At 39.0% G+C, this 22,069-nt stretch overlaps 1 protein-coding gene across 1 annotated transcript; it reads left to right on the top strand.

Moving 5' to 3' along the window:
* Window positions 1-5,619: 5,619 nt before the first annotated feature.
* LOC121987153 (xaa-Pro dipeptidase-like) lies at window positions 5,620-21,738 on the top strand. The gene is made up of 16 exons (XM_042541050.1): window positions 5,620-5,795; window positions 5,887-5,936; window positions 7,102-7,162; window positions 8,523-8,618; window positions 8,701-8,850; window positions 9,376-9,507; window positions 11,151-11,278; window positions 11,983-12,025; window positions 12,816-12,899; window positions 14,338-14,379; window positions 14,535-14,605; window positions 19,268-19,321; window positions 19,397-19,502; window positions 19,593-19,661; window positions 21,043-21,186; window positions 21,412-21,738. The coding sequence occupies exons 1-16, from the start codon at window positions 5,655-5,657 to the stop codon at window positions 21,526-21,528; spliced, it is 1,488 nt and encodes a 495-aa protein (XP_042396984.1). The 5' UTR covers window positions 5,620-5,654; the 3' UTR covers window positions 21,529-21,738.
* The last annotated feature ends 331 nt before the right edge of the window (window positions 21,739-22,069 follow it).

The following is a 22,069-nucleotide window of genomic DNA, read 5'->3' as shown; positions in this document are numbered from 1 at the left end:
TCAAAATTTCACAATTTTTCGAATTTTCTGGAATTTATTAGGGGTTTCTGAATTTCGGGAGAGGAAAAATCAGAAATCCCTGTGATCAGTGTCTGGATCGGTCGCTGGACCGATCCAGTGAGGTCTGATAGCGTGCCAATGTGCTGAAATTCGACTGCATGTCTGAAATTTCGGCTGAAAGTTGGTTTTTAGATTTCTAAAGGTTTGAAACTCTCCAAGACATTGTTGGTGCAATGGTCAAGGGGGAGTTGGCCTTTAGGGGGAGTTTTAACTATTAGTCAAGGGGAGTTGACTTTTAGGGGGAGTTTTTACTCCTTGAGGATTAGTGATATGGGATTATCACTAAGTGGATTGTTGAGCTTAGTATCAAGGGGAAAATAAGAGTTTCAATGAAAGGTATGGGACTTTCATTAGGAAGAAACTCTTGACCTTGATACCCTCCTTATTCTTTTGATGTGTGTCAAAAGGGAGAGTGTTCATTGGAGAATTATTGGAGAACCCAAGTTAGGTTATCGGTTTAACCTAAGCTAGGGAAGATTGTCAAGGAATGTTCGAGGAAGAACATTGGAATACTTTTGATGTGTGTCAAAAGGGGAGAATTATTAGAGAACCCAAGTTAGGTTATCGTGTTAACCTAAGGGAGAATGTCTAGAGAATGTTCAAGGAAAGAACATTGGACATTGGAAGATGGTTGAAAACCTAAGTTAGGTTATCGGGTTAACCTAACTTGATTATGGTTTTGTCAAACATCAAAAGGGGGGAGATTGTTGGTGCAACTTAGGTCAAGGTTGACTGGTTGACCCGACTCGAGTTGACTTGACTCGAGTTGTATTTTGATGTTTGACTTGGGAAGATTGTTTGCAACCTTAGGTCAAGGTTGACCTAGTTGTGTTGCATGTTGATGTTTGACACTGTGAGAGAGTTCTATTCTTGATATGGGACAAGAATAGATGTTTGGGAGATTATTGGCAACCGTAGGTCAAGGTTGACCGGTTGACCTGATTCGGGAAAAAGTCCAAGTATGGAGACTTGGCACGAAAAGTCCAAGCAGGGAGCTTTCGAAAAGTCCAAGTATGGAGACTTGGCATCGAAAAGTCCAAGCAGGAGCTTGGCACGGAAAAGTCCAAGTATGGAGACTTGGCATCGAAAAGTCCAAGCAGGGAGCTTGGCACGGAAAAGTCCAAGTATGGAGACTTGGCACGGAAAAGTCCAAGTATGAAGACTTGGCACGGAGAAGTCCCAGGAGTGAGGCGTATGGAAAGTCCTAACTGGATGTTAGGCGGTTGGAAGTCCTGAAAGTAGGCAGAAGGAAAGTCCCGTGAGTGAAGCCAGGCAGTTATGGAAAGTGAAAGTCCTGGTGAGTGAAGTTAGGCTGTGAAAATCCTAGTGAGTGAAGCTAGGTGAATGAGAAAGTCCTAACCGGGATGTTAGGCAGGTGTGAAATCTGGTGAGTGAAGCCGTGGAAAGTCCCGGTGAGTGAAGCCGGCAAGGGAAAATCCAGATGGATCAAGGGTGATCGGACATCCGTGTTGAGAAGTCCAAGTGAGTGAAGCTTGGCATATGGAGTCGGAGAGGGCTCGTAGCTCGTTCTCCGAACTAGGTTAGAGAGGGCACTCTAAACCGAGGAGTTGGATCGGTCTGGTGACCGATCAGAATCAGATCAGTGGCTCACCGATTGCAATCTGATCGGTCTGGAGACCGATCGGTCTGGTGACCGATCAGAGACCGATCAGTATGCGACCGATGGTTATCTGATCGGTCTGGAGACCGATCAGAAGAGATCGGTGGCGCAGAGAAGAGAAGACCGATCGGTCTATGGACCGATCAGAGGTTCCCCGATCCTCCACAGACCGATCAGGGCTGATCGCGACACCTGATCGGTCCGGGACCGATCAGTGACAAATGTAAGCTTCACGCGCTTAGGCCGATCGGCTCGCAGATCGATTAAGTCCTAGCTGCTATGCGCAACGGCTAGTCTCTTCACTGCTTCTTCTTCGCAGTATAAAGGCCGAGGGCTTCTGGTGGCTTCTTCTTCTTCTTTCTCGAGTTTCTGCCTGAAGCTTTTGCTTCTTCTTCCTGCTGAGCTTTGTTGAGCTCGTTGGGTGCTAAAGCTTTGCGTGAGCTTCTTCCCGTTGCTGGTTTTCTAGCTAGGCTTGGATCCGAGAAGCTGCTGCTTCACCAGGGTTCCTGCTGACTTCAAGAAGGCAAGCAAGTGTTGTTTACATTTCTGTTCTTGTTTTCTTGTTCCTATTTGTACTTCTATTGCTGTTGCAAAGATTGTGGTGAGGTTTCTCCACCCACAAGGAGTATCTATTAGCCGGGTTTCCGGGGACTCATCCACCGACGGATTGACCGGACTCGTCCACCTTACGGACACGCCGAGGAGTAGGAGCCCTAATCTCCGAACCTCGTTACATCCATCGAGTTTGAGGTTTGATTTCTTTCTTTGTCGCTTCTATTGTTTTATTTCCGCTGCGCTAACTCGACATTGTAGAAAGAATCGAACGAATTGGGGTCGGCTATTCACACCCCCCTCTCTAGCCGTACAAAGGATCCCAACAAGTTCATCTTCTGAATCTTCTGAGTCAGGTTCATCTTCTGATTCCGATTCAATTTTTCGCCGTCCTCTTGATTCCCGTGTTCGATTCGTTCCTGCAACCAAAGCAATCCCTTTCTCGGATGGCTGTGCATTAGTTTGTTCATGGAGTTCGAATTCGCTAAATAATTCGTCTAATTTCAAGGAGGACAAATCCTTAGAGACTTTATATGCATCTACCATTGATGCCCATAGTGTACTCCTAGGGAATAAGTTAAGGGCATACCTTATTATATCTCTATTTTCTACCTTCTGTCCGATTCCATGTAGAGAATTCAGGATATCTTGAATTCGGGCGTGCAAAGAACTTGCCGTCTCGCCTTCCTGCATTTTCAAATTATATAGTTTATTTAGTAACAAATCACGTTTACTCACCTTGGTTTCTGAGGTGCCCTCGTCAATTTCTCCCATAGTTCCTTTGCGGAGGAGAATGGACCGACTCTGTTGAGCTCTTCTTTGGTAAGGCCGCACTGGATTGTGCAGGTGGCTTTGGCGTCGGCTTCCACCTTTTTGATAAATGCTGGCTCCCAGTTTTCACAGGATGTAGGCTTACCGTCTGTACCAGTTGGTAGTTGCAATCCTGTTTTCACGATCATCCAGGTGTCGAACTGGATCTTTAGATAAATTTCCATTCGCCCCTTCCAATATCCGAAGTCTTCTCCGGAAAATAATGGGGGACGAACGGTGCTAAATCCTTCTTGTTGGGCCATTTAGATCTAAAAAAACAGAAACAACAAGATCTATTCCAAGACTAAGTCTTGGATTAGTAGTGCGGGAGGAAGGAAAAAATAACAGGCTCAAGTGGTATTGACCAGCTTTGAGCAGAAAATCGATTCGTAAAAAGAGATTAGAATATAGCTATGAGGCTAAATTCTAATCGATTCCGAACAAAACCACGAAAAACTTGTCTCGAATAGTGGTTGCACTGATTCAAGACTACCCCGCTCCGATACCAATTGTTGGATCGAGAAGCGCCAGAGGGGAGGTGAATGCTCGTGGCTATTTCGCTCGATTATCGAAATAAAACACTCGAGTAAAACGCAGCGAAATGAAAGAAACACAAGAGATGAACACAAGGATTTACTTGCTTCGGAGCCTTCAACTCCTACTCAAGGTCCGCTATCCTCGATCGCTTTCATGGGCAACAACTATAAGTTCGTTAAGAGTATTACAAACTAATTACAATTCAAAGTTGGAAAAAGATTATACCGACAACAAAAGATTAAACCAAGCTCCGGGTTGTTGGGTGTCGCAAAGACTTCGGATTGAGTCGTTAGCGACTTGTCGCAAGGAGATTGCTCAGATGATTGTTGTACTGAAGTGCACCTCAACCCTCCTTTATATGCGGTTCCGGGCGCTTGGATCCCCCGGGCTCTCGGAGTGTGACGTGGCCAACCAACCAGATGCTCCACGTGGCGAGCGCAGGGATAGAATTTGGTCCCAGCGCCTGCTCGCGCCCCGACTGCCCGGCGCCTGACCTCCGGCCTGATCCATCTCGCGCCGGACAATTTTTCCAGCAGGTTCTCACCGCAAACAAAGGTTAGTCCGAGCAAAATACCGCAAGACAGTGTTAGAATATGATAAAACATGGTAAGTAATAATTGATGTCTTGGACCGTCCGAGTCTGATTTTGGCCTGAAGCCCTAGGTCGACCCGACGCCATCGTTCCCTCTGCGGGGAACGCGGCCTCACCTACTTCACTCAGAGATTTACTGTTGCCACCGATCCTCCGATCGACCGACTTTGCTCAAGACTCGATGCTTCCGGACTTTCTCTGGACATCCGCTTCCCTAGTCCAGCTTTTCACCGTTCATGACACCAGGACTTTTCACCTAGGGTTACCACCCCCTAGGACTTTTGCCTGAAGTCATCGACCTGCCAAGACTTTCCGCATAGGGTTACCACCCCCTATGACCTAGGGTTACCGCCCCCTAGGGTTTTCCCTTTGCCTAACTGCAGCTAGGACTTTCCTGAAATCCTCAAGTAAACTTGTTAGACTAAAAAACATCTTAACTTTGAATTCTTTGCCGTTATCAAAACACGAGTTCGATCGTCGGATGCTTCCCGCACCAACAGAATCTCCCAGGCCGGACGAAAGACAACTCGACCACAGGTCGGGTTTCCGACGCAAGGTAAAGGAGTTTCTGTGCTGAGCGACCAACCCGCTCGGCTGAGTCGCAGATCAAGGTGGCGCAATCTCATCCGAGCACATGACCGGGGGTCTTCCCGCTCGGTCCGATACACTCACATTCCCGCACGCCTAGAGCGCCGGACGACCGACCCACCCGACCCAGGAATAGACGAAAGACAGTAAAGGACAAAAGGGACAGCTGGGGAGATCAGCTTAGAGACAGTTGCCGCCGACAATCGGCGTGGTCGACGGCCAGGCCGTACACAGAATCGTACGATGGAAGTTTCCACTATCCCGTCAGGGATATGCTCAGGCAGTTGCGGAATGACGTCAGACATGCTTTTTCTGACATCCATGTTTGAGGTATGTTTGGGGAAACGTACACGCTCGGGAAGCGTGCACGCACCTCCCAGGGGTCCTATATAAGGACCCCTAAGTTTCAGCGGAGGTATGCAATCATCCACACTGTAGCTACAGTTCTCATTGTCTTACTCCAGCTTTCTTCTCACCTGACTTGAGCGTCGGAGGGTCGTCGCCGGGAACCCCTTCCCGGCCCAACTTTATTACAGGTTCGCCGGAGGTCCATCTCATCCCGACGTCTACACGAAGCCAGTAAAGAACGCCTCACCCCCAGCTTTTATCAACTCATAGTTCGGACAGGATCAGGTAGTATTGTATACTAAATTTGTATTAAAATGGGCCTTAGTGATGGATCTCGTTGTGTATTATACCCTATTCGTGATCTCTAAATTATACTATAATAATTTTATCATTACGCAAACCTTCCCTTCAAAACTATTGAAGGATGTCTTTACAAAAAGAGTAAAAGCTGTGGGGTAAAATGAAATTTGCCTGTTTGTTTGATGATATAAGCAGATCAAGCTCCATCAGGGCGCTCACTCTGGGCCGGCCGATCAAGCCGTACCAATGGCGTCCTGCGCCACCGTGCTCTCTCCGCCGGAGGTCCCCATGGAACTTCACGCCCTTAACCGGGAGAAGCTTGTGCAAGCCATGCGTGACCACCTCGCTACCTCCTCTCGCCCCGTCCGCGGGTTCGTGGTACTCCAGGTTGGCGACTCAGGCTCGTCCATGGGCATGTTTAATTCGAAATTTCGAATATTTTGATCGCACCTGGTATGATCTTTCATTTTTTTTCCAGGGTGGAGAGGAGCAGACTAGATACTGCTCGGATCATGCGCTGCTTTTCAGGTCCTACTCTCTTTCGAGTATTTCGCGGATCGATTGTGTTTTCATTGTTTATGTTTGGGATACTGTAAATTTCTTGCTCTGCGCGTGGTTTTCCTTTCGGTTGCGACTACGTTTTGAAAAATTCCTTTTTTTCCTTTAAAGTGTAAATGTTGGATACTTTACATCTACGCTTATATATACGTGTCCATTTTTTCCTTCCCCTGCACATGTTAGTTGAAAGAGAGAACCCGTGATCCTTACTGCATGATAACTTTCATTGGAGATTGAAATTAATTGTACTTAATTGCATGCCGATGAATTTACAATACAACAATTATTACTTTTTTCCTCTCTAATTTAGCCCCAGAAACTGCAATTTAATTTATATAGACCTGGTTTACAAGCCTTCCTACCTGATCAAACCTTGCACGACATAAACAAAATTAAAAAATAACGTGGTCCTTGATGGTTAAACTTCCTATCAGAAGTAACAAAATGTGACTATCTCAAGTCTTATTAAACCAATGGCTTTTACTAGCATGATCCTAATAAGACAATCATGGTACAGCACTTGAATTAATCAAAAGACCTGGATAGAAATCCTATTTCTTCAAACTTGACCTTTGATGACCATGAATATGTTCCTTGTGCATAATGGATTAAACCTTAGAAATGGGTAGCAACTAGTAAAAAAGAATGCTTCCTCAGCATGTTTAGATACGATGGTTATAACCCTCTAGGCTCCAGATTCTTCTCCAATAATCTCTAGTGCTGTTACAAAGCATTTCACTAAAGATTATGAATTTATTGTGCATGCCACTTGTCAGATATTTGCATGTAACAGAAAAGTTGAGATATTCGATGCCCTTCCTTACTAAACTTTTTTGTAATAGATCTGGGATTGAATAAAATTCCTGTGCTTGGAAGTACAAATGAACTAGGTATTAATGAGAGATTTACTTGTTTTATAAATTTTATCATATAGATCTAACGTAGAGAATTATTATCTAAACATTTAGCATCTTTTTATTCATAGATCATAGAATATAATTGTTGCATGTTAAGATGTGTTTTTCATAATTCATGCATTTCATAACACTATGAATTGTATGATACAATATGAATTGGGATTTTCGACAATTGTTCTCTTTATACAAAAGTTGTCAGCCAATTATTTCAATTTCAGGCAAGAGAGCTATTTTGCTTACTTATTTGGAGTAAGAGAGCCTGGTTTTTTTGGGGCCATTGTAAGTTTTTTTCTCTATATTTCCTTGCCATTCTGCTTTTAGAACTCCTTAAATTTCTAGGTTTTACACGACATGGCTAACTATCGAAGCTATTTAGGATGTGTTATCTTCAACCTATCAAATTTTGGAAGATCATTTGAACTCTTTGTCTAAGTAGCTAGACCAGCATGGCAGCATCCATAGTCATTTATAATATTTTATCATTTCTGCAATTTTTGGCTGTTAATGCTTACACATAACATGAAGATTCCGCAACTTTTGCAATTTTATAAATCTCACCTTTAATACTAGACTTGGCTCAGTCCATAACAATATTGTGTCAGTGCCAACTCTTCTAACAGAGGATAAACATAGTCACCAGTATGATTGTGCTGACCTCTACTTTTACATGGATGTATGCTATAACTGATGCATTATATTTATTTTGCTACTGTCAGTCATTGCTTGTGCCATGCTTTGTGTCTCTTGTGTGAAGCTCCATATTGCTCACATCAGGTGCCACATGTAAAAATGCTACGGATCACCATTCTCATTCATATAACAGTCTACATGTATTGTTGAAATGGTACATCTTGCCATATCACTTGATTTGGAAAGAGATTTTTATCCATGCTTATGTTTGGACAAGTGAATATAAGTGTTGTAAGATGAACTAAATTGTTGGATCAAAAAACAAACCATAAACATTGTGATAGCCAAGGCAATGGATACATTCTGATTGCTTGCCCTTGAATAGACAGTCATTTGAATAATGTTGATCATTCTATGAAGATATCAGATAGTAGAAAATCAGTTTTAGGTGAAGCTGTAAAGGATGAAGTGGATTTCAAGGTGGAAGGGTCAATTGTGGTTATAGTAGCTTGCATTGGACAGAAAAACATATAATGTTCACTAATCATGTGAATGACAATCATAATTTTTAAGAGAATATGAACATGTTCAAAGATAATTCATTATTGTGTAACTTATTCATTGCCAAACATGCCTCATCTGGATCCATAACTATTCAACACAGAAAGCAAAGCTTTTCTGGATAGGAAAGATCTTAGTTATTTTCATTTCACTCAAAATATGAAAGAACCTATTTATTAGGATTTGCTGATGAACAAAATGAACTCTGATTTCATAGCTACCTACCTAAATAAAACAAACATTAGGAAAGAAATCCTAAAGTAGGCAAATGAGACTAGATTAAAGAATGATTTCCACTGAAACCCTCTTGATATATATATATATATATATATATATATATATATAGCACCATACAGACCTAGTTAATTCATTTTTTTTTGTTCACGCATCAATTGGTTTATACTTTAAATGGTATTGGTAATAATAGAGAGTTCTGATGTTTCCTAAGGATGTTGCATCTGGAAAGTCAATTTTGTTTGCACCAAGGTTACCGGATGATTATGCCGTTTGGCTGGGTGAGATAAAACCTCCCTCTGTCTTCAAGGTGATCTTATTTAATTTCTTGACTTGGATGACATTCACTGGTGGGATGAACCTTAGTTTTATATTTTTTCTGATACCAACAGGAAAGGTACATGGTTGACATGGTGTTCTATGTGGATGAGCTGGTACAAGTGCTGCACAGCCAATCTGATAAACAAGGAAAGCCCTTGCTTTTTCTCTTGTATGGACTTAATACAGACAGCAATAACTTCTCTAAGCCTGCTGAAATTGAGGTGCATGAACTTTACTTAGTTACTTTTTCATCTCTCTCTCCGTTTTTCAAGTGTAGAACTTCTAACTCATGGCCATAAATTGCTTGAATTTGGTAGATTCACTCAATTTTATTTAGGGAAGTATTCCACCTCTTACAGATAGGTTATAATATATTTTTCATGTTGTATCTCATAATCATAGATTGTGAGATATATGCAGCAACAGCACTCATCCTAAGTATTATGTCGAATTTCTGACCTTATAAATGGCATAATTTTGTGGATGAAGATGAAACTATGGCTCTCATAATTTCTTTTAATTTTTTATTTTTGTAAGTTTTGGTTTTCTTAATGGACTGTTTTTATTTCTCACTTTTTTTTAGTTGCAATAAGTTGTTACTCTACTTCTGTATACTTTTTTTCATGTTTCTATTGCATTTGGTTTACTAGATTTTCTTTAAAATTTTCAACTTAGTCATATGTTGTTCTTTATGTGATGATTGCCCTATCTGTTATTCATTTTTAATTGCCTTCAATCTTCCCTAGGACATTGAAAAGTTTGACACTGATCTGAGCACACTACATCCAATTCTGACTGAGTGTCGAGTTATTAAATCCAAGATGGAACTTGACATTATTCAGTATGCAAATGATGTAAGCTCAGAAGCTCATATTGAGGTAAATTTATCACTTTTTATTTTACCCAGATGACCATAATTTCTTTTCTTCGGACTTCGGTGCTTCAATTTTGCTTATACTGAACGCTACTCAATTGCTAAATCAGTCTTGATCTTTTAAAGTTATAACAAATCTATCCATCACAAACTTTCACTTTTTAACAAATACATCACATATTTTCAATCATGTTACAAATCTATCATGGTTAAAAAATTATAATCATTTTTTAAATTAATTCTTCGGGATATTATTTTCACATGAGATTATATATCATTTTGTACCTCATTAAATGCTTTAATAATGAAATATGCCTTGTAAATACTTAAAAATAATTTAAATTATACCTAATGATAATTATGATCTAACCCAATAATGTGGGAATCACTTGTAGTGGTAACCCCATATTCTACTTTGTGCTTGTAGCATGCCTACAAGACCCAGAAATCAGCATCAAAGACAAAAACACTATAAAAATATCTTCTGGCCCAGATTTTTGCATCAATGCTGAATTCTTTTGGGTCACACTTCAGTTTCCTCTCCATAGTTTAACAAAACAATTATTATTTTTATACAATCTACAAATCAATATTTACTTTATCTTGTATTACAGAAAAAGTACTAGCCGATTCTAAACATTACTGCAAACAAGGCATCTTCATGCTACATAATAGTGATGCCAACCCCTAGGACGGATTGACTTTTGGTGAACAAAGAGGATTCCTTCTACTACAAGGATTTGTTAGATCACTATCCATGATATCACTCAACTTTCTGAAAACAACTTTAATTTACCTCAAGATTCTTCAAAATTGATGCACGAAATATGAATCATATCACTTCATATTACATTGTTTCAAGCTTGGAGACAAAGTCTGGCATGGTATGGACATTCCAGTAGAAGCTGAACAAGATAAGAAGCATAATCTGCGTCACAATCTATTGCCCGGTTCTATGCCATTTTTAAATTTCATACTTCCATTCACCATCATGAGTAGCATAACACGACATAATGTATTCTTTCATGCACACCTTGGCTCCCCAAAATTCTGTGTCAGTGACTGCTATTGGGCTCTGCAGAGATTTGCTTGGATTGTGTTTGCTCTTCTGCTCACAGTGGCCAAAACATGGAACCTGCTATTTTGTCCATGGAAGCATCTTGGTGGTACAAATGATATCTGCATTTAATGGAGCAATCCCGTTGGTACTCATTAAACTTAAAGTGGCAATTATAGAGCAATTTCAGAGACCACACATTGTAAACTGTTATTCTTCATTTCAATTGTTTCAAAGGAATTACAGCTGTATAGTAGTTATTTAGCGGTACTTGAAGACTATTTCATAATTGCCCACTTAAAAACCCTTTAAGTAACGAACATTTGATTTGAAAATGTTACTTCAATACTTTCACAATTAAAAGAAATTATATGAAACAAAATAAAGAAACAAAATTAATCTTTTAGACTAAAATTTTTATTTTTTAATCTGTTTCCCCTTATTTATAGGTTCTAATGAGTAAGTTTTTATTATTTATTAATTATTCTTCCACTCTGGTTGCTAGAAAAAGCTTTTTGTTGAGTTATTATTTGAATTCCTCTTGCAAAATATTGCTAATTCTCTTCATTGTTGCTAATATAACTTCTTAGGTAATGAGGCAAGCCAGAGTTGGAATGAAGGAATATCAGTTAGAAAGCATCTTCCTGCACCATGTTTATATGTACGGTGGTTGCAGACATTGCTCCTATACATGTATTTGTGCCACTGGTGAAAACAGGTGTTTAACTGATTTGCTAGCTTTAATTCTTTATAGTCGCAAACTGAAACTTTGTTTACTTCAAACGATTGAATTGCCGTTGTATTCTTGACTAAGTGATTCATATAAAGAACTTAAAGCTTGCATTTTTTCAAAAACAAGGACATCACCTTACATATTCCTAGTACTAAAATATCAGAATGTTTCTTTACAATGATTTAAATTGCAATATTCTTTGGTATTAATATTAGCATTCTCCAGTCTTGTTGGATAGAGCTCAATGGTGGAATAAGGTTAATGTAGTTGATGCCAAATAGTTCACACAAACACGGTTTGATGATGACAGCTTGATGGTGACTGCCTTGACTATATATCAATTTGACACTTTTCCTAGCTTTCTACTTCAGAAGCTAGTATTAGTTCACTGAGGCTGGAACCATTGCTTTAACAATGTATGGGCTTTTTGCATGCTAGGATGAATGAAACTACTCAATTCGACTTGCTATTAGCAACACAATGGATTAGAAATCTTTTAACAAAATGACAATTAGTAATTAAAGGGTATACTTGTACTCTCAAGTCTCAATGCAATGTTCTAATACTTGTTCTATCTTGTATTGAAAATTTCTACAATTTGATTTCCCTTTGATACATGTATAAGACATCATAAAGTAACCTTTCAGTTGCTAACTGCTATTTAATTTTCATATGGGTTTTACTTGCAGTGCTGTTCTACATTATGGCCATGCATCAGCACCTAATGATAGGGTTGGTATCCTTTACTTGGATGTTGTTTTCCCTAATTTTTTTTTTCTGAAGTGAACTTAAACTGCATAGAGATAACTATGAATAAAGTTTGTACATGATTAATAATGTAAATAAAGAGAAATATGGACAATAAAGTGTGGATGACTCCAACTATATAACCAAAAAATAAAATAAAAGACGAATCCAAATTCCACAAAATCTCATCTATCTTTAGCCAAAGGCCTAAAGGCTTTCTCATGTTCTTGGAGAGGCAAGACATGGAAAGTAGTATGAACGTGATGACTATGAGCATAAGAATAAAATGTAATTAAATTAATCAGACAAATACATGGTTATTAACCACAATTTATATAATGTATGAATACTGCAACTTAGATCTGCTAAACAGCAATTGGTGAACTCAGTGTGGGCCCATCCATGAGTGTCGTTCCATGCGCTCTTCCATTAAATGGTAGACTAATATTTCGTGAATGTTCCAACATGGGTAAGACCAAGGTGTGAAATCTTGAGCTGTGTTAAATTTTCTGTATCTGACCAAAATAGTACAGTTTATAAAAAACATTGGAAAATAACACTGAAAAACCTGCTTATGAATAGATTACTCTTGCATTAGTAGCAACTAAGGTGAAAAATCCCCATGGGGGTGTGCTTTCTCTTCTTCTTCCTGTTTTTTTTTTTAATTATTTTTATGTAAGCCTTGGTATTCTTATTTCTAACAAGTTATTTAGCCACATTACACGTTATTGAATTGCAAAAATGGTGTGATGATATGTTTGATGCGTTCTTTTAGACCCTAGAAGATGGAGACATGGCACTGTTTGACATGGGCGCCGAGTATCACTTTTATGGTTCTGATATAACATGCTCATTCCCGGTGAGACTCATACTCATGCAACGGTTACCGATTGACTTGGAAATTATTTTATTGGGATTATAAGCTTCATAAATTTTGCAAGTTTTGGTCCGAGGTGACAAGGCGAGCACCTCACCGAGAGGCCATGCATATCTTGTTAGAGTGATGCATATGTTCTGTGCTGATTCTGTTAATCATGCTTTGGATATACTTGTGCAATCTTAGTGACTTCACCTTGTAGCTGCCATTTTTAAAGACATTTTTTCTGATTGATCACTGAGGATCTTGAACATTATTGATATTTTAAACCTGCAGTAATAGAATACTTACTAACATTTATTGTCAAATTCAGTACAATTAGAACACATTTATTGTTAAAATATGGACACATCAGGATTCTAAAGTCACAAGAACGTAATCTACATTTGCAAGGTTTGTTGTGCTCATATGAACCCCCAAAGTTTCCAACTATCGAGCTTTTCTGGACAACAATTTTAGAAGACTTTTCGTGATCTTGCACTGTGCATAGGAAAACTGAACACATAAAATTGGAAAAATACAATGGCATGAATGAAAAGAAGCAACATTGTCCTGTGCAAGGATGAGAAATTACCAGCGAAGTTAGGTATTTGGAAATTATCTCCATACTGGCATTCTATTAAAATAGTTAATGACTTGGTGATAACAAATGCAAATAAGATCTAAGCAAGAGATCTTGTTTAGAACAGTCTTGTTTGACATTTGAATAGGAAAGTCTAATATTTTCTTAAGACAGTCTTATTTGACAAAATCCCCTGATGATCACAAACACCATTAAGTTCTTTGTAACCATCACAGCCTACCATACTCTCTTATTGAAATCAAGTTACAGTTCATTAGTTTTGCTCATAGTGAGATACCATTGAATCTGGAGCTGCTCCTTAGATGAGAGTGCTCATTAGCTCCTAAGGCTTCTATAACTAAATCCCACATCAAGCTGATCTGTGGCTCTTGTTTTTGTTAGTCAATAAATCTCTCCTACTGACCCTTAAGTAAAGATAAGCTTTATTGTTACAGAAAAATGAAACTTCGCTTTGAAATACATATGATTCCCTGCACAGTGCATACATGCACAATACTTTTAGAAGGAAACATGAAGTGAAGCACCACACTTCAGCTCATCAAAGCATTTGGTCTCGCTCTTGGCAGCCAATTGATTACCTGACCTCTAAGATAACCTTTAAAATAGAATACTGCAATTGAAATAGATGGTTATAACACATACAGTGCTACATGCACATTACATTTAGTTGGAAATGCGAAGTGAAACACTACACTTCAGTTCATCAAAGCATTTGATCTCACTCTTGGCAGTCAATTGCGTTACCTGACCACTTTGTTTCAAAATAATGAAGGATAGTCATTTAAACTAATTTTGTGGATTTTAATCTGCGATATAAGTATGTCTATTTTATCTCAGGTTAATGGCAAATTTACCAAGGACCAGGCTACCATCTATAATGTAAGTACTATTTTTTCCCTGCTCCACATAACAACTTTTTGGTACTTTAGTGTTCTAGTTAGTCTTTAGAATCTATTTTTACTGGTTTTGGTGTTATTCATGGTAAACAAATTACTGTAAGACATATTCTACTCAATCTTTTCTTGGGCATGCAGGCAGTCCTTGCAGCACATAATGCTGTGATAGAATCCATGCGACCTGGAGTTTGTTGGATAGACATGCACGAGTATGGATTTGATATTTTTATTACGTAGTCTTCCTAGGGCTATTTTGATTTCTTGTTGTTGTTGTTGTTAAATCCTGGCTTGTTTGGATCTGGAAGCATTTCTTCTTGTTGGGTTGTACATTAAAACCATTATGATGGAACTCGTCCTTGGTGGAAGTCATTTACTGTTGGTGCAGCGGAGACCGGCAAGAGGGGGGTGAGTTGCCTGAAAAAAGTATACCCTCCTCGTATTTCAACTCAAACAGATAGCAACAATAATAAAAATAAAAAGCAGAAATAGAAGAGAGACAGAATTTTAACTTGGTTACAACCCAGGGGGTTGTTAATCTAAGGCGGTCGGAAATTGCACTAGCAGAGTCTCCTTCACGGTAGGCAGAGAAGCCTTTTTTACACACTTAGAGCGCTCACTAGTTGCTAGGAATGAATACAGAGTTGATGATTCAATTGATTAATAACTCCTAGCTCCAGGGGCCTTTATATAGCCTCTGGAAATTCTATCTCGGAGGTCCAAGGCGCCTCCAATAGAGGTCCAAGACGCCTCCAATGGAGTGAGCGGATAGAACTCTATTCGCAGCGCAAACGGTCATTTTGACCAGATGAAGGCGCCTTCATCAAGCCTTAAAGGCGCCTTCAAGTGAAGGCGCCTTCAAGCCATGATGAAGGCGCCTTGAGCAGTGTTTCCAGCACACTTGCTTTTTTGCTTCAGCTTCCGAAGTTCCGTTCTTTTGGGTGATTGCGGCCAACCGGAATAGGGCTCACCCGAACCCAATTCCCTGCCTTCTTCTCGAGCAGCCTTCCTCCCCCACCGGTGTACTCTTCCGTAGCTCTCTCGTCCTTCGAACGCACCGAGCCCGTCGGCTCCCTTCCCGTGCCGTCCTTCTCGCTAACTGCGTCTTCCGCTCGACTTTCTGCGCTCCTAAGCTCCTGCACACTCAGACACAGGGATCAAACACAAAGCAGGACCTAACCAACTTGGTTGATCACATCAAAACATCCACGAGGTCTAACAATCTCCCCCTTTTTGATGTGCATCAACCCAAGTTCAAGTTAGGGTAAAAATAGACAAACAGTAATTTTAAAGAAAATTACTAAACTAACATGTTAAGCATAAATTTGCAATAAATAAAATTGCAACTAATTAATTTAGAGTTAAACTCAATTTTTCAAAAAATATTTTTAAAACTCAAAGTTTTTTTTTTTTAAAAAAAAATTCTCTCCCCCTAAACTTGTACCTTTTCTCTCCCCCTTTGATCACAGCAAAAACGGGGTACTAATAAGATAATATGATATTTATTTAAAAAATATTTAGCAAAATGTTAAGTTAGAAAAATTTCTGAGCAAGATGAATTTTTCCAAAAACTTCTAAGTAAAAATGAATTTTTAGATTTTCCAGAATTTTTTTTTTAAGTAAACTGAATTTTTAGAATTTTGAAAAAAAATTTCTAAGTAAAATGACTTAAAAAAAATCTAAGTAAAAATTTTGAAGATTTTCAAAGACAATTTTTGAAAAAACTTTCAAAGCATTATTTAATTCTAGTTTAATGCTTTTTCAGAAAGTGATTAAATATTGTATTTCAATATTTCAGCTTCCAGGTCGTGGCGAGGTGGTAGGCCTTCTTGGTTTTTGGAGCAACAACCACTTCCTTATAGAAAACTTTTATAAAGAAATTTTAACGTTTAATTTTCTCGCTGAAAGCCCCAAAAAAATTTAATTTAAGACAGATTTTGGAACCCAATAGAGGCTCCTTCCTACTGGATTAGTCAAATACTTACGGGGTACATAGTTCTTGGGATTTTTTCTAAGTTGACCTTGATGATGTTTAACATACCAGTTTAATTTTTCATAAATTTTAAGTTTTGATTTTTGAAAAACATTTGTTTTTAAACATGCTTAGATTTCAATTTTTCAATTTTTAATTTTAAGTTATCATTTTCTTATTTCAATTTATCTAAGATTCTATTTAAGTCAGTATTCTCTTTTTCTAATTTAAATAAATCTTTAGAAAGAGACTTGATAAACTGAAACGACTAAGTAGGGGTTAAATTACGCACCTGACTTATCTGATTTGGTGATGCTCCTCCTTCACTGTAGCTTTCTTCCTTTGATGTTCCTCCCCCTTCATCTATGCTCATCTTTGAGCTTGACTCTTCTTCTAGCTGATGGTTAGCCATTAGCGCTAACCCCGAGAAGGCTTCGATGTCTGATTCGGAAGAAGACGAATCTGACCAAGTGGCCTTCAGGTTCTTATGTTTGGAGAAAGATTGTCGCTTTTCCTTTACTCTTCCCTTTTTCTTCAATGTTGGGCAGTCATTTTTGATGTGCCCTTCTTCGTTGCAGTTGTAGCAACGAACCGTTCTTCTCTTTCGCTCATGCCTCTTTGTCTGCGATCTAAATTTATTAGAATTAAAAAACTTATTGAAACGCTTTACCAGTGGTGCCACTTCTGATTGGTTGATCGAGGCTTCGGAGTTAGAATCGTTTGTTCTTGCCTTTAAGGCAATGTTCTGACATGTTTTCTCCACTTCATTGGGCTCTGCAATTCGAGATTCGTGAAGTTCAAAAGTTGAAAATAAATTTTCTAAAGTACTTACCTCGAAGTCCTTAGAGATGTAGTATGCATCTACTAAGGACGCCTATTCTGGAGTTCTGGGAAAGGCGTTGAGCGCATACCGGATCGAGTCTCGGTTCGTACTTCTTCTCCAAGGTTGCTTAGTTGAGTTATTAGCTCCTTAATCCTTGATTGGAGTTGCGCTACCTTCTCGCCATTGTTCATCCGGAGGTTCGTAAGCTGAGTCCGGAGGATGTCGCGTCTTGCAAGCTTCGCTTCGAAGGTACCTTCGTGAAGCTCCAGGAATTTTTCCCAGAGGTCTTTCGCGGAGTCGTAGCTTACGATCCGACTTACCTCCTGAGGCGGTAGAACGCTGAGCAGGTGTAACTCAGCCTTTCCATTGGCGACGAAGTCGGCTTGCTCCTTCTTGCTCCACTGATGCTCTTCTTTGTCTTTCGGAACTTCAAAACCATATTTCATAGTTAGTAAAATATCGAAGTCGGTTTTAAAAAATACCTCCATCCGGTGTTTCCACGTTGCGAAGTCTCCGTCGAACTTCGAGGGATGAATGCTTGTTCCGGCCATCTTCTTGATCTTCGTGCTTCAGTCGGCGGTTAGTCCTTCTGAGGCGGTCTGACTCTGATACCAATTGTTGGTGCAGCGGAGGCCGGCAAGAGGGGGGTGAATTGCCTGAAAAAAGTATACCCTCCTCGTCTTTCAACTCAAACAGATAGCAACAATAATAAAAATAAAAAGCAGAAATAGAAGAGAGACAGAATTTTAACTTGGTTACAACCCAGGGGGTTGTTAATCCAAGGCGGTCGAAAATCGCACTAGCAGAGTCTCCTTCACTGTAGGCAGAGAAGCCTTTTTTACACACTTAGAGCGCTCACTAGTTGCTAGGAATGAATACAGAGTTGATGATTCAATTGATTAATAATTCCTAGCTCTAGGGGCCTTTATATAGCCTCTGGAAATTCTATCTCGGAGGTCCAAGGCGCCTCCAATAGAGGTCCAAGGTGCCTCCAATGGAGTGAGCGGATAGAACTCTATCCGTAGCGCAAACGGTCATTTTGACCAGATGAAGGCGCCTTCATCAAGCCTTGAAGGCGCCTTCAAGGTGAAGGCGCCTTCAAGCCATGATGAAGGCGCCTTGAGCAGTGTTTCCAGCACACTTGCTTCTTTGCTTCAGCTTCCGAAGTTCCGTTCTTTTGGGTGATTGCGACCAACCGGAATAGGGCTCACTCGAACCCAATTTCCGGCCTTCTCCTCGAGCAGCCTTCCTCCCCGGCTTAACGTCCCTTGAACGCCGCGCACGTTCTTCTCGTCCACCGGTGTACTCTTCTGCAGCTCTCTCGTCCTTCGGACGCACCGAGCCTGTCGGCTCCCTTCCCGTGCCGTCCTTCTCGCTAGCTGCGTCTTCCGCTCGACTTCCTGCGCTCCTAAGCTCCTGCACACTCAGACACAGGGATCAAACACAAAGCAGGACCTAACCAACTTGGTTGATCACATCAAAATACCCACGGGGTCTAACATTAACTTCTTTCTGTTATTTTCTTTTCCTAGCTAAGTTAACATTTTGGCTAATATGGAAGAGGGGTAGAAGAGGGTAGCATTCTGTTGATGAATTGGAAAACAGAATAGGTGAAAAAAGAGAATTAAAAGTAGGGAATTAGTACATCAAAAGAAAAGGAGTGGAAAAATACACAACAAACATAAATAAAATTGAACAAAAAAGTACAAGGCTAACAAAAAGAATACACATTTTAGTTTGACCATGATATGTTAACTAGGTTTACAGTGCACTAAAAATTGTTCATGTTTCTGAAAACCTGGCATGATGTGGTCACATATTTATACAACATTAGGATGCACATACAGGAAAAATATTAGGAAGTCGCATTTGGTGTATGAATATGATGGATCTATGAGTTATTTGATAAACAATTTTCATAATGTAATCATCTAGTTTAAACTTTGCCACACATATTGATTCATGTAAGTTCTTTAGTAGCAAAACTTTTCCTAATAGATTGATTAAATTTGTGTACACAATGGATGTTTATCTATTTACTTCTATACCCATTCTTATGGTTCTTGTATAATGTTGCAGACTAGCAGAGAAAACAATCCTTGAATCACTGAAGAACAGAGGAATAGTTCTTGGGTACATGGAACCGCTTTGTGACTGCATCATCATTTTGTATTTCACTACTAGCTAATATTTTCCTGAATTTCATAGTGATATTGACAAGATGATGGAATTGAGACTTGGTGCTATTTTTATGCCTCATGGGCTTGGACATTTACTTGGAATTGACACCCATGATCCAGGGGGTTATGCACAGGTTAACTTTGAAGTTGATAGATCTCACTTATGGGATATGTGTTCCTGACATTCTGTGATATTCATGACAAACTCTTAAACCTTAATGTAGGGTTTGGAGAGACCAAAAGAACCGGGATTAAAGGCCTTGCGAACAATAAGAAAACTACAAGAGGGCATGGTCAGTATCTTTCTTCTCAATGGTTGCCTATGAAGTCAGGGAGACTAATGGTACCTTGTGCCTTACAACAATAACACAGCATCAGAGAACTTGGAATATGCAAGGGATCATTGAGATCCTTGGATTTAACATTTTATCATGCTTGGATTTTCCATTTCATTTAATCGGAGTGGATAAGTAATAAGCTATTTTAAGCATGATGTAGTAATCATTAGTTTAAAGATTTGGTTACTTCAGTGGGTATATGAACTGCAATTCTGGAGGAATTGAACAGAAAACTAGAGTGATTTTTTTTGGGGGGGATTAAAACTCCAGAAAGTGAAAATGAAATTTTAGGTGCTTTGCACCTCTGTATTAACAAAATGGGAGGACTTAGGAATATTTCGTACATTCTTGGGGTGCATAAATTTGAGGTTATTTGGATATTCAATTAAGCCTTCAGAATAAGCTTGAGATAGATAAGATTCAGATGCATTGAGGGACATCGGCTGGAGGATCAGGATTTTGGTCACTGGTTGTTTAACTCAATGATATATAAGCTGAACAGAGATTTGAGAAAATTCATAAGTTGATACTGAAAAGACCTAAAGTTTTCAGTTCAATAACTCAGACAATGTATGCTATCAAATATGTAAAAAAAAAATACATGAAAAATGGTGAAACTTCTTTGAAATTCTATTTGCCAAAAAATCAATGCGACCTTCATAAATTGGATAGACAGCTTTGCTATCTGTAAAAACATCACAATTAAACAAACTATATTATGCATGCTAATTGACATTATTTCAAATTACATGTATTGACACACCAATAAACAAGAAACTATAAGGAACAACATGGTTTATCTTGGATTATCTTGCTGTAGTTTTATGCAGCAACAGAATTTGTTGGGAGCAAAGACATCCTACCCTCTCTATTTTATATTTTTGTGTGGCTGAACTAGTTTCCTATTTGCTCCCAGCAGGAAAATTTATGGACTAGGAAGTGATATTCCAATAACATTGGAAAGTTCTTGGGAATCAATTAATGATGCTCCCATCGACCATTGTACAATTTAACGTCTGGGCTTCTGAAGTGTTAAATTAGATATAGTACATATGCAGGCATGAATGACCTTGATATGGTTTCTTATTTAAGATTTACCTGTCTTCTACTCTATGCTTCCTTATAATCACTATTGTTTGTTGAAAAATATTTTCGGTAGAATATCTTTCCTGGTTCCTTTGCTCCAATTATTCAACTGATGTTGAATCAAGTCTAACATCATTGCTTTCTGAAGACAAGTTTAAGTACCATATGCTTTCTTTTGCATTGTAATTCCCACCATCACCGAGGCTAACATTGTCTGACTAGTGGATGGCCATCTGATCTATAATTTTAGGTGATAACAGTAGAACCAGGATGCTACTTCATTGATGCCCTGCTAAATCCTGCACTGGAGGATACAGTTAAATCCAAGTTTTTAAACCGAGAAGAAATTGTGAAGTACAGAAAATTTGGAGGTGTGCGAATTGAAAGCGATGTGGTAAGGCACACATACATTTAACCTGCATTTCGTTATTATTTCTTTGATGATGTCAATCTTTATTCTCTAAAGTTCGTTTGTATAATGTAGCGGAGAAAATTGCAAACTGAAATTTTGAAGTGTCTGAAAGGGAACAAAATTGCAAATAGCCATGATTAATGATGAAAATGTGATGTATTTGGGAATTTTCGCTTGTTTCTTTAACATTCTGTCTCTATTTTGCAGCTAGTTACAGCTGATGGAAGCAGGAACTTCACAAATTGCCCTCGACAAACCTGGGAGATCGAAGCTGTAATGGCCGGTGCGCCATGGCCAGTCACTCGTAGTAGCATCAAAAGTTAGCATTCTACGGAGCCTAAAACAACATCATTGCATCTATCTACAATCTTCCACCTTCAATCATCACTCACATAAAATGCCATAAAAAGTTGAAACTGTGACATTGTGGATGTGGCTTGTATTAATAAATTATTCCAACTTATTCGTGCAATCTACATTGTTTTTCTTTAATGAGAAGAAGTAAAAAAAAAAGACAAAAAAAAGAGAGATTAATCAGGTAGATGATCAGTTCGGTTCTACAAAAGTTTTCCATCGACTATTAGGTAAATCGGGAAGCGCTCGCAGCGGACAGTCCAGGAGTTCAACATCTTTTAGTTGCGTGTTTTATTTGGAGGAAAAATTTCTATAAATTCATCATAGTTGGAGCTCGAACTGCGGGTGTCTGGATGACAATCTGAATGTCTTGTTATTACACCATAGTTCCAGGGGTAATATATCTTTCGAAAATAGAGCCCATCATGATAATAGTCGGAAACATTGGAGAAGAAGTAAGTGAATGAATGTATTGATTAGATTTTCAACGCAAGTTCTTTTTATTAGAACT

Source organism: Zingiber officinale, chromosome 1B (assembly GCF_018446385.1).
Source record: "Zingiber officinale cultivar Zhangliang chromosome 1B, Zo_v1.1, whole genome shotgun sequence".
NCBI classification, from domain to species: domain Eukaryota; kingdom Viridiplantae; phylum Streptophyta; class Magnoliopsida; order Zingiberales; family Zingiberaceae; genus Zingiber; species Zingiber officinale.
The sequence above is the reverse complement of the archived record's forward strand: the minus strand, read 5'-3'. Positions and strand labels throughout refer to the sequence as shown.

Excerpts from the sequence above, each read along its gene's own strand:
- LOC121987153 (XM_042541050.1), top strand. The coding sequence starts at position 5,655 with ATGGCGTCCTGCGCCACCGTGCTCTCTCCGCCGGAGGTCCCCATGGAA. Across the intron at positions 8,619-8,700 it reads AACCTCCCTCTGTCTTCAAG|GAAAGGTACATGGTTGACAT; the intron begins GTGATCTTATTT and ends TGATACCAACAG. Across the intron at positions 11,279-11,982 it reads TGTGCCACTGGTGAAAACAG|TGCTGTTCTACATTATGGCC; the intron begins GTGTTTAACTGA and ends TTTTACTTGCAG.